The 13,215-nt window shown below is 35.4% G+C and overlaps 1 protein-coding gene across 4 annotated transcripts in view; it reads left to right on the top strand.

Annotated features, from left to right (window-relative positions):
• MAP3K20 (mitogen-activated protein kinase kinase kinase 20) overlaps positions 1–13,215 on the top strand; it is a 209,649-nt gene that overhangs the window by 145,382 nt on the left and 51,052 nt on the right. For 3 of the 4 annotated variants that reach the window (XM_020990990.2, XM_020990989.2, XM_078146970.1), the window contains exon 11: positions 2,008–2,143. In XM_020990990.2, the coding sequence (XP_020846649.1) occupies positions 2,008–2,143 (136 nt within the window). Of the gene's footprint in view, positions 1–2,007; positions 2,144–6,908; positions 12,867–13,215 lie in introns of those variants that run through there. The other variant, XM_020990991.2, reaches the window with a different exon arrangement.

Below are 13,215 nucleotides of genomic sequence, written 5' to 3'. Positions count from 1 at the left end.
GGTATATGATTGTAGTGGTGTACTAATTGCTGTAAGAAATGATGAGTGGGATGGCTTCACAAAAACCTGGGAAGACCTATATGAGCTGATACAAAGTGAGCAGAACCAGGAAAACATTGTACACAATAACAGCAATGCTGTAACAGTGATCACCTGTGAAAGACTTAGATACTCTGATTAAGACCATGATCCAAAACAATTCCAAAGGACCCATGATGAAAAATGCTTTCCACGTCCTAAGAGAGAACTGATGAGCTCTGAACGTAGATTGAAGCACACTATTTTTACCTCATTTCTCTTGCTTGTATGTATGTGTTTTCTTTTGTGACTTGGTTAATAGGGAAATATATTTTGTATGACTTTGCATAATTGATACCATTGTTTGCCTTCTCAAGGTATGGGGGAAGGGTAGGAAGGAGGGAGAGTTAACAAAGTAAATAAAAATATATTTTAAAAAAGAAAAGAATAAGAAACTCTATAGTGTCCCTGAAGTGAGAATTAAGTTAGTTCTGAGACTTTCTATCAAAATTAAAAACAGGGGCACCTAGGTAGTGCAGTGTATAGAGCACCAATACTGGAGTCAGGAGGACCTGAGTTCAAATCTTGCCTCAGAAACATAACACTTACTGGCTATATGACTCTGGGCAAGTCACTTAACCCCAATTGCCTTACTAAAAAGCAAAAAAAAAAATTAAAGCAGCTATTACTGGAATTCTCAAATTACTCTTTACTCCTTTCAGTAGTTATCCAATTGAGACAAAGAATAGAATTTAGATTTGTTCTTTTTTCAAGTAACAAGTATTTGTTTTACTAATCTATCCCTCCCACTATTCCACTACTTGAGTAAATTTTAGAAATGAGATAAAAGAACAAGTCTGTTAGTATATATGTGTGTGTGTGTATATATATATATATATATATATATGTATATACATATATACATATATATATATATATATATATATATATATATATATATATATATAGCTGCATAGTCCAGCAAAACAAATGTCCAAAAATGTGTCTCTGCATTTTAAGTTCATCACCTCTCTGTCAGATGATGAGTGGTGTGTTCTATTTTCATTCTTCTGGATGCGTAGTCTATCTTAACCAGATTTCTAAAATCTTTTTAAGTAGTTTTTCTCATTGTATAAATTGTTCTCCTAATTATGTTTATTTTGCTCTGCCTCAATTCATAAAGATCTTCTGAGTTTCCTTTGAAATTGTCTATTTCATCATTTCTTACAGCATGTATTCTACCATGTGCATAAATTACCAAAAAAAATTGCTATATATTTTGTGTTTATGTAAATTCCTTTATTTTTTTCTTTGCTGTATAAGCCTAGTGGTGGTATAGTTACACCAAAGGGAATGCATTGTTTGGTAACTTTCTGGGTGAAGTTCCAAATTGCTTTCCAGAATGTACCAATTCACTGTTCTGCCAACAATTCACTGCTTTACGTGTTTTCCTAAACTCCCCCCCTCAACATTTGACATTTTTCTCTTTTGTTTATCTTTTCTAGTCTGATAGGCATGAGGTAGGACCTCAAAGTATTTTAATTTGCATATCTCTAGTTATTAGTGATTTAGAGCATTTTTTCATATGATGGTTGATAACATGGATTTCTTCCTTTGAAAACTGCCTGTTCTTATCCTGTGACCACTTATCTGCTAGGGAAATTGCTCTTGAATGAGTTCCCTATAGCCCTTGGAAATGAGTCCTCAATATTATCAATGGTACCATTAGTTATTCAAAAGAAACACGTGATAAAATTTAAATTTATTTAAAAAGAGAACTTTTGGAAATTGCTAGGCATATTTGGTGTATTATTCCAACATTGAATTTTACCTTTTAGTTTTTAAAGACATCAAGGTTTCCTCTTCCAGGTAACTAAATATTGTATGATGCTTGCTTGAGTTAGATCTTTATTTAACATTCTGATAGAAATTTTCAACAATTTATATCTGCTGAGAAAAGCCAAGACTTACCTAGTTGTCCTGGTACAGATGTGAAATCGAGGCAACACTTGAGAGACTAAAGAAACTGGAGCGAGATCTCAGCTTTAAAGAGCAGGAGCTGAAGGAAAGAGAGAGACGTCTAAAAATGTGGGAGCAAAAGCTGACCGAACAGTCCAATACTCCTGTAAGTATGTGCTATGACATGAGCCTCCTCTTTCCCACTTCCCCTTTAAAGAGCATTTAGAAAGATTGGCTAAGCATGGCAGCATGGCGTTTACTCTCATTCTTTCTCCCCATGGCTTTGCAGGCAGTAATTTGATAGTGGTCCACCATTTACATCTAAGTGATATTCATATCAAATTTCAATTAAAAAACACAGAGAAAACCATCAGCAAATTGTATTCTATTTTTGGCTTTGTCCTTGAGAGCTGTTCTTCTGTCAGTGTCTTTATAGACAAGAAGTTTTTGTTGTTGTTGTTGCTATTTTACCATCACCTGCTGAATCTCAATTCTAAGAAAATATTCTTAAATGCTGATTAACTCATAATGTATCTCATTGATGATTAACTAGTTCACTACCCACAGAGCTGGTTAGCTACATTTGAAAAATAACATTGCTAGTAGGAATAATAGTTGAACTCAGATTTAACCATTTTTTTCTACTTTCTCTGTATTTACCCACATATCTTAAATATGGATTAATAAAATTTCCATGGCAACCCAACTTGAATGTTCATGTGCAATTCATTGGTGTTAGTATGATCATAGAGGGCAGATACTTAAAAACATTGACAAATATAAAAAGTAGATTCACTTAAAGTATCTTGGTTTTTACAAATCTGGTTGTCCTCCAAGAAGCAATGTGGGTAATCTTTTTTTTTTTTAAATAAGACTGCCATGGTATTGTATGACCATCAACATATCAATATCACTAGTTTTTGTTTTCTTGTAATGAGCAGAATTTTTTCTTTTTTAAATCCTGAAAATTGATATGAAAATAAAACATGTCATTCAATTCCCTGCAATTTACATCAGCTGCTACATTAATAAAATCCCATCCATTCTACCTTCCCCTCCACCCTTTTATAAAAAGAAAATCATCCTATCCATTAGGAAGCCTAAGCTCTCTAGTGTTCTGATCATCATAGGAGTCTCCATGTTAAAGTATGTTTATTATAATTCTCCTAAGTGAGTATAGGTACATATATGGTTTTTCTTCAGTGTCACAAGGAGATAAGGATCACATAGGACTTATACTTGATTCTCAGAATTTTGAGAAACTTTTCAGAATGAATGACACAGTCCTGCTTTTACCAGTTATAAAGAAGGAAAAGATGATAAAAATTATTATTTTACTACAAGAAGTTAGTATTTCAAAAATGACCAGTTGTAAGGATACAAGTAAGAATTTTGATATAATAAAAAGAGCAACTAACATTTTTATAGCACTGACTATGTGCCAGACACTGTGCTGAGAGCTTAGTTATCTCATTTGGTCTTCACAACAGCACTGGGTGGGGGGAGGAGTAGGTGCTATTATTATCCCCATTTTACAGGTGAAGAAATGGAGGGAAACAGCTTAAGTGACTTGCCTGGAGTCACACAGCTAGTTAAGGGTCTGAGGCCAGATTTGAAATCACATCTTCCTGAGTCCAGGCTCAGAGCTCTATGTATGCTCCACCTAGCTGCTCCTGTCTCTGACTACCATGTGGACCACCAAAGTAACATTTAATTGCATTGCATGAGTTTGTTATTTGAATATTTTTAAAATGGGACATTTAAACAATAGTGGGGGTGGTATTATTTCAGGACTCATTGGTCCTAAGTTCACAGCAGTTATTTACAAAGTCAGCCCTAGTGGCCTAAAGATGATGCTTACACATGAGAGTCGTTCGTCCATAATCATTCAAATGATCAGGCTAATTGCTTTATTTATAAGATGGCAAGAACAACTCTTACCACTGAGTGTATTTTTTGTTTTTGTTCTGTTTTGTTTTGTTGTTACACACTGTATAACTTCATCAGTACTGGTTACTCCCAGTACTTAACTCCCTCTATCAATGCAGATCATCACTTGGTCTGAAACTTAAAGTCTTAGGAAATTGCCCTGGGTGCCAAGAGGCTTGATCACTTGCCCAGGATCCCAAAGCCAGTATGTGTTAGAGGATGAACTTGATCCCAGGTCCTCCTGACTCTCTGAGGCCAGCTCTCTGCCTTGAGATAATAGTTCTAAATACATGGAGACCTTAAACTATAAAGCGCTGCATGGCATGATTAATTTTATCCAGTTTTGTATGAATTTTGAATTGCTTGTAAGGATAGTTTGGGGGACTTTTAAAGATGTCTTTTTTACTTAGTTTCTTGGCATGAATTATGGTAAGAATTTGTGGATTATATCTTAACACAATAACACTATTACTGACCAGTCATGTTCTAGATAAGAAAACAAATGCTTTTATCCTTCTAGAGATTGTTCTTTTACAATAACTTTCTTCCACTTCAGGAAACTTCCAATAATGTAACTGGGCTAATGAATATCACCTAACATTGGGCAGAAAGAGATGCAGTCTTAATGAGGACTTTCTTTTTATCCCTTCTCTCCACTGCACCCCTTACTTTTAAAATCAAGAGCCCAAGTTTTCTGTACTGTACTTTTGGCTCACCTGTTCCACAGAAAGCTGACCTGCTGGAAGGAAAGGATGTTTTTACTCAAATAGTTTGTATTCAACAAATATTTCATTTGTGCATAGCGTGGATCTGAATTCCCAATTGATATTAAATATGGTTTATATAATAGAAGCTTCAAAGAAATAGTAAATACAGCTTTAAAGAAGTGGCTGTGAGAATGGTTTAGAATGATGTTCAAATTAATTGGATTCTCTTCAAAATGGCAAGTTGCACTTAGGTAATCCTTGTATACTTCAAAAGATCTGTGTTTCCACTGACTTGTGCCATCCTTCCACCAGCACAGATCAAGGACCTTCTACATGTTAGATGATGTTTTCATGAATTGTTGTGGCCAAAGAGTTGTTGGCCAGTTTAATAAACAACTTTTTGGTGAAGAGTTTCTGCTCACTTAGCCTGGCCCTCCATTCAGTAGTTTGTGTTCTACTGACATATATGACCTTTGATAATCTAGTAGTTACTTCCATGCCACAATGAGGCAATAAAGGGGAGGTATCTTTGCATAATTGAATGAAAATAGTAGTATTCTCTATAAGGCATTTTCCTTATATTTTGAAGGATGAACAGTTGGTTATCCCACACCCAGTTCTACAATTATTAGAGGAAATTAATTTTCAACTCATTGTATGTTATGTTGAGACTAGGTCATAGGTCAAAACATGTTGTGAAAAAGGAGTTCCTATTTTTATTCTTGAATAACAAGAAAATGTATTGTCTGTGAGGAACTGGTATGTAGTAGGAATAAAAAAGGCAACTCAGAATGATTTATGTAAACTCTTTATAGTCTGTTATGGCATGAAATAAGAAAGGCTCCTAAAAACAAATAAAAGTGAATATAGTTCTTAAGCACTTACCAGCTGAAGACTGCTTTGGGCAGCTGGGAAATTTGACTGAAAAGACCCAGTTTCCAAAGCAAAAGGGCATAAGAAAAATATTTTTCCACATCACTGCAGTCTTTCAGCTGGATTCTTTGAAGTGACTTTCTTGTATTGACATCTCTAGAAGTATTTCCCTAATAGAATAAGATGTCATTCAAAAACTCAGTCATAACTTTAATGAAAGGATTGGAAAATCAGTTTTTAGACTCACAATATAAAGGTCATTCCAGGAGGACAGTAATTGCACACTGTGCTACCACAACATTACCTAAATGCTGGAACAGTCCTAAATTGCTGTAAATTCTAATTTGGTTGACTTCCTTGAGAGGCAGTAACTTTGCCATATCTCAGCTACTTTACCCTTTACTGTCTTATGATTAACAACATGGAGGCAAGTCTGTTGCTGAAAGTTGCACTTCACAGACAAAACATTGTATATGACTACCATGAACAGAAAACATCTCAAAGCAAAATAGTATTAAAAGATAGTAAAAAAAAAAAAGATAGTCCAAAACAGAGGAAAATGGCAGGGTCAGAGAAAGGGGATAAGAAAAGTCTAAATTGCTTCTCTTTCCTTCTCAGCTTTCACATGTGGCTATTGATTTACTTGTTTGCAATTTTTAAATGACACCAACAAAATATGCAGAATATACACAGAATTACAGAATTTGAGATGTGGAAGGGGCTTCAGTGACCATGGAGTTCAACCTACACAAGAAAGGAATCTCCATTATAATAAATACTGACATAGATCAAGTAAATTATGTAAATCAGAAATGCCTCCAAATGCAGGAGAAATGGAAAGAGCTAAGGGGTGGATCTTTTTTTTCAGTTCAGGCCCATACCCAAATGTGACAACCAGAAAAAAAAAAAAAGAAGTTGGCTGCCCTTGGTTCCCCAAAATTCTCTTGCCTGCTGAACTCTTTTGCACATTTTCATAAACTTCTCTGCTCTGGGCCAGGCTTTCTTGATTTCTTTGGTTTTGTTGGGATTTTCCATCTATTTCCTTTCACTTTTAAATGTGACAATTAAAATTTAAAAAATCTGTGGTAAAGTGAAGTGAACAGAAACTAAGAGACTGCTACCAAACCATTTTGTGTACACAAAATGGAGGCTTGGAAAGTTATAATGTTTTCATTTGAAATCATGTTCCTTGTGGTTATTCATAGACTTTCCACTGGAATTTGTCTTGTCGTTTGTAAAGAACAAAACAAAAATGAAACAAACTGAATTTAAATGAATTCCTTCATTGGTCCCTGAGTTCATTTCACTAACCATTGTACCTTCTGTTTAATTCTAGCTTATCTTGTGGTGCCTATTTCCTCAATCAAGTTTGGTTTTTAACTCTCCTTTTTTTTACTTCTGTCCTTTCTTCCCTTTTGATAGCTTCTCTTGCCTCTTACTGCAAGAATGTCTGAGGAGTCTTACTTTGAATCTAAGACAGAGGAATCAAACAGTGCAGAGATGTCATGTCAAATCACAGCAACAAGTAACGGGGAGGGAGATGGCATGAAGCAAAGTCTACAGGCCATGATGGTGATGGGCTTTGGGGATGTCTTCTCAATGAACAAAGCAGGAGCTGTCCTGCATTCGGGGATGCAGATAAACATGCAAGCCAAGCAGAATTCTTCCAAAACCACATCTAAGAGAAGGGGAAAGAAAATCAACATGGCCCTGGGGTTCAGTGAATTTGACATGTCAGAAGGTGACAATGATGATGACGGTGATGAGGATGACCTGGATGACAGTAGTGAATGAAATCAGAAATCCAGAATTCTCTTAAGCCTGAAAGCAAAGCAATAAAATTTTAAATGTTCAGAAAAAAAAAGAAACTTGTAATTTTGATCTATATGAAAAACAGTCAAGGAAGAAATCTAACACTGTGGTTTGTTTTTTTTTTTAGGCCAGTCACATTTACTATGGCAGCACTCTCTGTTTAGACTACTACTGATTTATTTTTGCTTAATGAAATTTTGAAGGAAAATAAGAAAAATGTTAAGAAAAAATAGACATAGCTCACAATTCAACTGTAATGTGGTGCCTGATTACAGAAATTTCTATGGCTTAAAAAAAGCACAATTGACTTTCATGCTGAGGATAGTTTAACATATTTGAAACACGAGTGTTTTGTACTGTGTATTTGGCTTAATTTTATTTCCCTCTTACTATGGATTAAGATATTTGTATTTTGAGCAAATGCTCCTGGACTCCTATTTCAACCTAAATACTCATTTCTTCTGTTAACCTATTTTTAAATCAGAGCAGTGAATTTCTTACATATTTATTTTGTATGAAAATACTTGGTGATGTCAGAAATGCTTGGTTGTGACTGAAATTTTTGACAAAAGAACCTGAGATCAAAGAAAGTTGTTTCAAATACATATCTTCAGTAATACCCAAACAAAGAACATTTTCAACACCAAATTACTATTTGTGTAAGATCTCATCCCAAAACGTCCTAGTGCTTCTTGAAACACAGTTGCTTAAAGTAAAACCTGAGCAATTTTATCAATAACATGTTAGTGAAAGGAAGACTACTCATCTTTGAAACTGACAGCAAATGCTAGAGTCCTTTATATTTATCTCTACAAACCTTGGAGACTTATCAGTGCACTTTCCTCTAAAAGTTAGCTTCTATTTTATGTAAACGAACTCATATTGTATACATTAGACAAAGGCTCCTATTGATGGGGGCACCACCTTCCAGCCTTTTGGGTCCCAAACATGGCCCTACTTTCAATGGTCAATAGAGATGGAATGGTAATCCTGTATCCTGAATCTATTTTTCAAAAGCAATTAACCATTGTGAAATAAAATTCAAAGGAAAAATGACCACAATTACTTAGGGGGGATAGCACCAGATTCTGTATCTGAATAGCTCTCCATCATGACCTAATCACTAATTTGGTTCTCAGACACTTCCCCAGAATCATCTGTATGCTGCTATTCCTCTTTCTGCAGTGACTCAGAGATGCCACTGCTTGTACAGAGAAACTGATAGTTATTTCTCTGGTGACTGCTTGAGAAACCTGGCAAAGCTAAGATGTTTTCTAAATGAAGTAGTGTCAGCAATCTGTTTCCAGACTAAATTATGAAGCAATTTATTTCTTGAAACTAACTCCCATAAAATGCTTTTGGTGGCATTTTTCCCCTTAACAAAACCTAAAGAAAGACCATCACAAAAGTTATTAGTTATACATATATCCATTGCCATTTCCAATCGTAATAGCTAATCCAAGCCTGAAAACTTCTATACTCCTATACCCTTTTGAAAGTTTTAAAAATACTGCCAAAGAGATCTATAGAAGTTGTGCCAGCTTCCTCATTTGGAGTAAATATTAAGATTTTTGTAAGTGATATGTGAAACAATTCTTTATGTCAGTGGGGCTAAAAAATGAAATGTGAGTGACCTCAGCAAATCTTTCCTGGGAAACCAGTTCTGAATAGTTTTTGCTCCTGTAGTCATTGGGAGCATGAAGCTAAAGGAAGATAATGTTCCAAGTGAAGAAAACTAATGTCAGGTAAGGTAAACAAACAGGTGGATTCTCTTGTACCCTGAGGGCTATTGCAAAGCCTTAGCAGCTATTCATAAATTCTCCTGTACTGAGCTATCTACAGACAGTAAGTAAGGCACCTTTGGAAGCTGTATTAATGCCAAAGTTATTAGTATGCATGCTAAGTCGATATAAAGAAAGAATAAGTTCATGATGACCCATATTGATTAACCCTTGGGTTAGAGAATGAGTTTGTGAAATGCCAAACAAAAGATAATTCTTCTCCCACTGTACCAATATGGGTAGTACCTAGTGACTAACACACTTGTGCCCTCCATGCATTGTTTGTGTGGGGCAAGAAGTGGAGGGGGAGGGGGTTATGATACTTTCCAAAGTCCACAGTCTTTCAAACTTAGGCAGGTATAGTAGTAGACAAACGATGAAAAATGAAGGAAAGCTTTTCTGTGCCTCAAATCCCTCATCTTGTACAAGTAAAGAAAAATGTGTCTATGCATGCTGCTCCTCCTGCATCTAGGCATTTCATATATTAAAAAACAAAAATTAAAAAAAAATAAAAGGAAAAAAAATCTTACCTTTTGACAACAAATTAGAACACATAAATTATTGGGAAAGGAGGATTTTCCTTCTTTTAATATTAAATCAATTGGAAGATTGTTGTATTACAAGTTAGAACCCAGAGAGTCAGGGACTGCTGGCATTATGTGCTTTAATTTTGCCGCTGACTTAAACGCAGCTGCTTTTCTTAACTTATGTTTCTTTGCCAATTTCCTCATCAGTGTAGGGATGGTAGTAGCTGGCCATGACCACACTGAGAGAATGTACACATATGTGCTATAAGAGACCCAGCGCCATCAAGGAGGAGAATGTGTATTACTCTCTTCCTGGAGTTGTGTCATGAAGTCCTTCCTACCACTCAGGGAACACTTAGTAATTTCGCTGATTTGGGGCAGTGTGGCTCCTCCATTTGTCCAGAAAGGCCCAGGTATCACTGAAAGTCAAAGGGTATATTCAGAATTAGCAGGAAAGGTCCCCAGAGATTATTTAGTCAACCTTCTCATTTTAGAGTTGAGGAAATGGAGAACTAGGAGAGGCAAAATGACTTACTTGATCGAGGTCACAGGGCAAGTTTAGTTCAGTCCAACAAACAATTATTAAATACAGTATGTTTGTATGTATAATACATTATCATAGGGCAGCTAGGTGGTGCAGTGGATAGAGTACTGGCCCTGAAGTCAGGAGGACCTGAGTCCTCAGACCAAACACTTAACATTTACTAGCTGTGTGACCCTGGGCAAGTCACTTAACCCCAATTGCCTAAAAGAAAAAAAATACATTATCATACACAGTATACATTAGACTTCATCCCTGTACTTGTAGAGTTTACAGTCAATTAAAGAGATATGATACTTATAAGAGCTGGAACTAGAATCCATTTGTAACTCCTGTAGCTATTTAGTAGATATGCTGGATGATGCACATTTCTAATAAACTTCATTTAGGGTAGGGCTATTTGATAATATATATTTTTAAAATGGAATCACATTTCAGCACAACTGATGAAAAGCAAAGTAAGACATTGGCCATGGTTAAGTCTGAATTTTGAAAGCTTCCAGCTACCATATCATCATTTCTTGTTAGAATGATCCTTTATCCAGCATCATTTGGTAGAATTTAGCAAACCATAGGTTCTTCTTTGAATTTTTAAAAGAAGCACTTATTGAATTAATGCAAAACCATAGAGGTAGGTTTCAGTATATACTTTATAATTTACTTTTATTCAACTTTAAAATATCTCTGCCAAAACGTAACGTGTTAGTGTAGATTTTGTCTTACAACTGTAACTAACTCATAAAGATATGTATGTTGTTAGTAAGGACAATTTGGGAGATGCTGAGAAATTTCAGTATTGAAAATGAGAATTGAATCTCTACATTTTTATAATCATTGTTAGGACCAGACATCTGAAGACTTATTAACTGCCCTTTAATATTCTGGCTTAATTTGTAAGGTTATTCAGGTAGACGCTGACAGCTTTACATTCATATTAGAGTGTCTTCTCCTTCAGGAGTAATAAATCAAATTGCCAAAGTCAGTGCATGCATTTTCAAAATAATAGCTACTACATGTACACTCAGCCTGAATTAAGAATATCCATAGCCTTTATCTTCTCAGCACCAAGAATAACAAGGCAGAAGACTTCATTTACAAGGGGAAACTGGCCATTGAGATGGGGCTGAAGGGAAAAATCCAACTTGGTTCATTCTCAATTACCCTAACTCCTCAGTTCTCAGAGGAGAAAATTCAAGGAACTAGCTTTGTGACTTTATGGTTCTGCCTTTCCCTCTACTCATTTTTTTTAACAGAAATATCTGTATTTTATATCAACACCAAATGTGAGGGACTCAGTTCAGATTGTGGGATTGGTGATGATAAGGACCTTAGTTTTTTCAGACCTTACCAAGCAGTTTAAGTAGTCACATTTTAAGAGGCAGCACATGGACACATTTGAAGTTAAGGGAGCTAGGATAAAAGCATTGCTCTGTTGTGTACTACCTATGTGAACTGTAACAAGTAGCCAAACTTCTCTAGGTTCAGTTTCACGATCTGTAAAATAAGGGAGGGGGTTGCCCTAGGTGATTTTTGAGATCACTTCCAGATAAATTTATGATCCTTATAATCCTTTAGTCAGTTCAGATATTTGGAATTGGACATCAATAGGGTCAAGGGACTTAATAGTCAGGTCAGCCAGTCAACAAACATTTATTATGCACTTACTATGTGCCAGGCACTGTGCTAAGCACTGGGATTCCAAGAAAGGCAAAAACATGTAGGACCCAGAACAGCATCTCATAGTAATGCTACAGACTTGGCCTTATCTTATTTCTTTTCTTTTTTTTTTGCAAGTCAAAGAAGTAAAGATTTTAAGACTGATAATAAGAAACCAGTTATTCCAAGTTAAATATTATTACACTAGCAATAGTTTGCCACATGTCAGAATGAGACCACACTACACAAATACCACTAAGGTGTTACTAGCCAACTTCACCTACATCTTTTGTTCATTTTCTTTCTGTAATCAGGCACCTTTTTACAGGTTTTTCAAAAGACTCCTTTTCCAGGATAGCATTTAAATGTTGTCTTAGAGACAATCTGTTCTATTCTTTGCCTTTTAATGTAGCTTGATGGGCACTCATGAAGCATTTTCCACAATGTAAAATTAGCCACTACCAGGAAAATCTGGAGGACAAAACATTTCATTTTCTCCCCCAGACTTCAACTTAGTGTGTGCACTCTAATGCCTGTGTGGAGCTTTCTGGTGTGGGAATATTAACTTCAGATTTAGTTTCAAGCACCTATATTAAATATTTTATATTGTGTGCTGAATGTTATAATACCTTTTTAATGTCAGATACAGTACACTGCATTTATTGCTTTTGCACTCTTGAAAAAGTTTTGTACTAAATAATAGAAAATGATACTATTTATACTCTTTAAGTGTGGTCAGATGAGCTTTGAAATGACAGCATTTTCACGGTGGTTTTTTTAAAAATATTTTTTTCTCTCTCATTCTGTTGGGATATTATTCTGAGCAAGGCCGGTGCCAGAATTTTGTATAAGAATCTGTATGGAGCATGAAATTATAGTCTTGTGTGGTGAGACTTTTCCGTCATTGTCTTACTTCCTAGTAGAAACTTAATATTCCAGTACAAAGCCAGCAATGTATTCAGTAATCTCAATGGTGTCATACATTTCATTTTGATGTGAACTTTTTTCCTTTGCTTTCCTTTGTTCTAAAACTCTATTTTGCAATAAACATTTTGACAGTAAATTCTTTGGTTATGTGTTGCTGTGTATGCAGTGTCTGTGTTAGCTTGGATCTCTAAACACCTTCAAAAGGGATGATTGTCACATGCTTCCTACTTTTCCCTCCATCCTCTATGCAGTGCACATAGTCATGCAGTTTTTAAAAAAATCAGTAAAAGGAGTGAACTGATACAATAATGAGGTAGAGAATCAGGTGGGGTTTTTTTGTATCTCGAAGAAAAGGTGGAACAACATCTAGAACTGTGATGTTACTGTGGGTATTACCATGTCCCTAATGATTCTCCCATTTAAGATATTTATATTGACTATATTTATACAATGATGAAATATGTAAAGAAAATGATAAGCCACTA

This window comes from Phascolarctos cinereus, unplaced genomic scaffold, assembly GCF_003287225.1.
Source record: "Phascolarctos cinereus isolate Bilbo 61053 unplaced genomic scaffold, phaCin_HiC Scaffold_726;HRSCAF=1367, whole genome shotgun sequence".
NCBI classification, from domain to species: domain Eukaryota; kingdom Metazoa; phylum Chordata; class Mammalia; order Diprotodontia; family Phascolarctidae; genus Phascolarctos; species Phascolarctos cinereus.
The sequence above is the reverse complement of the archived record's forward strand: the minus strand, read 5'-3'. Positions and strand labels throughout refer to the sequence as shown.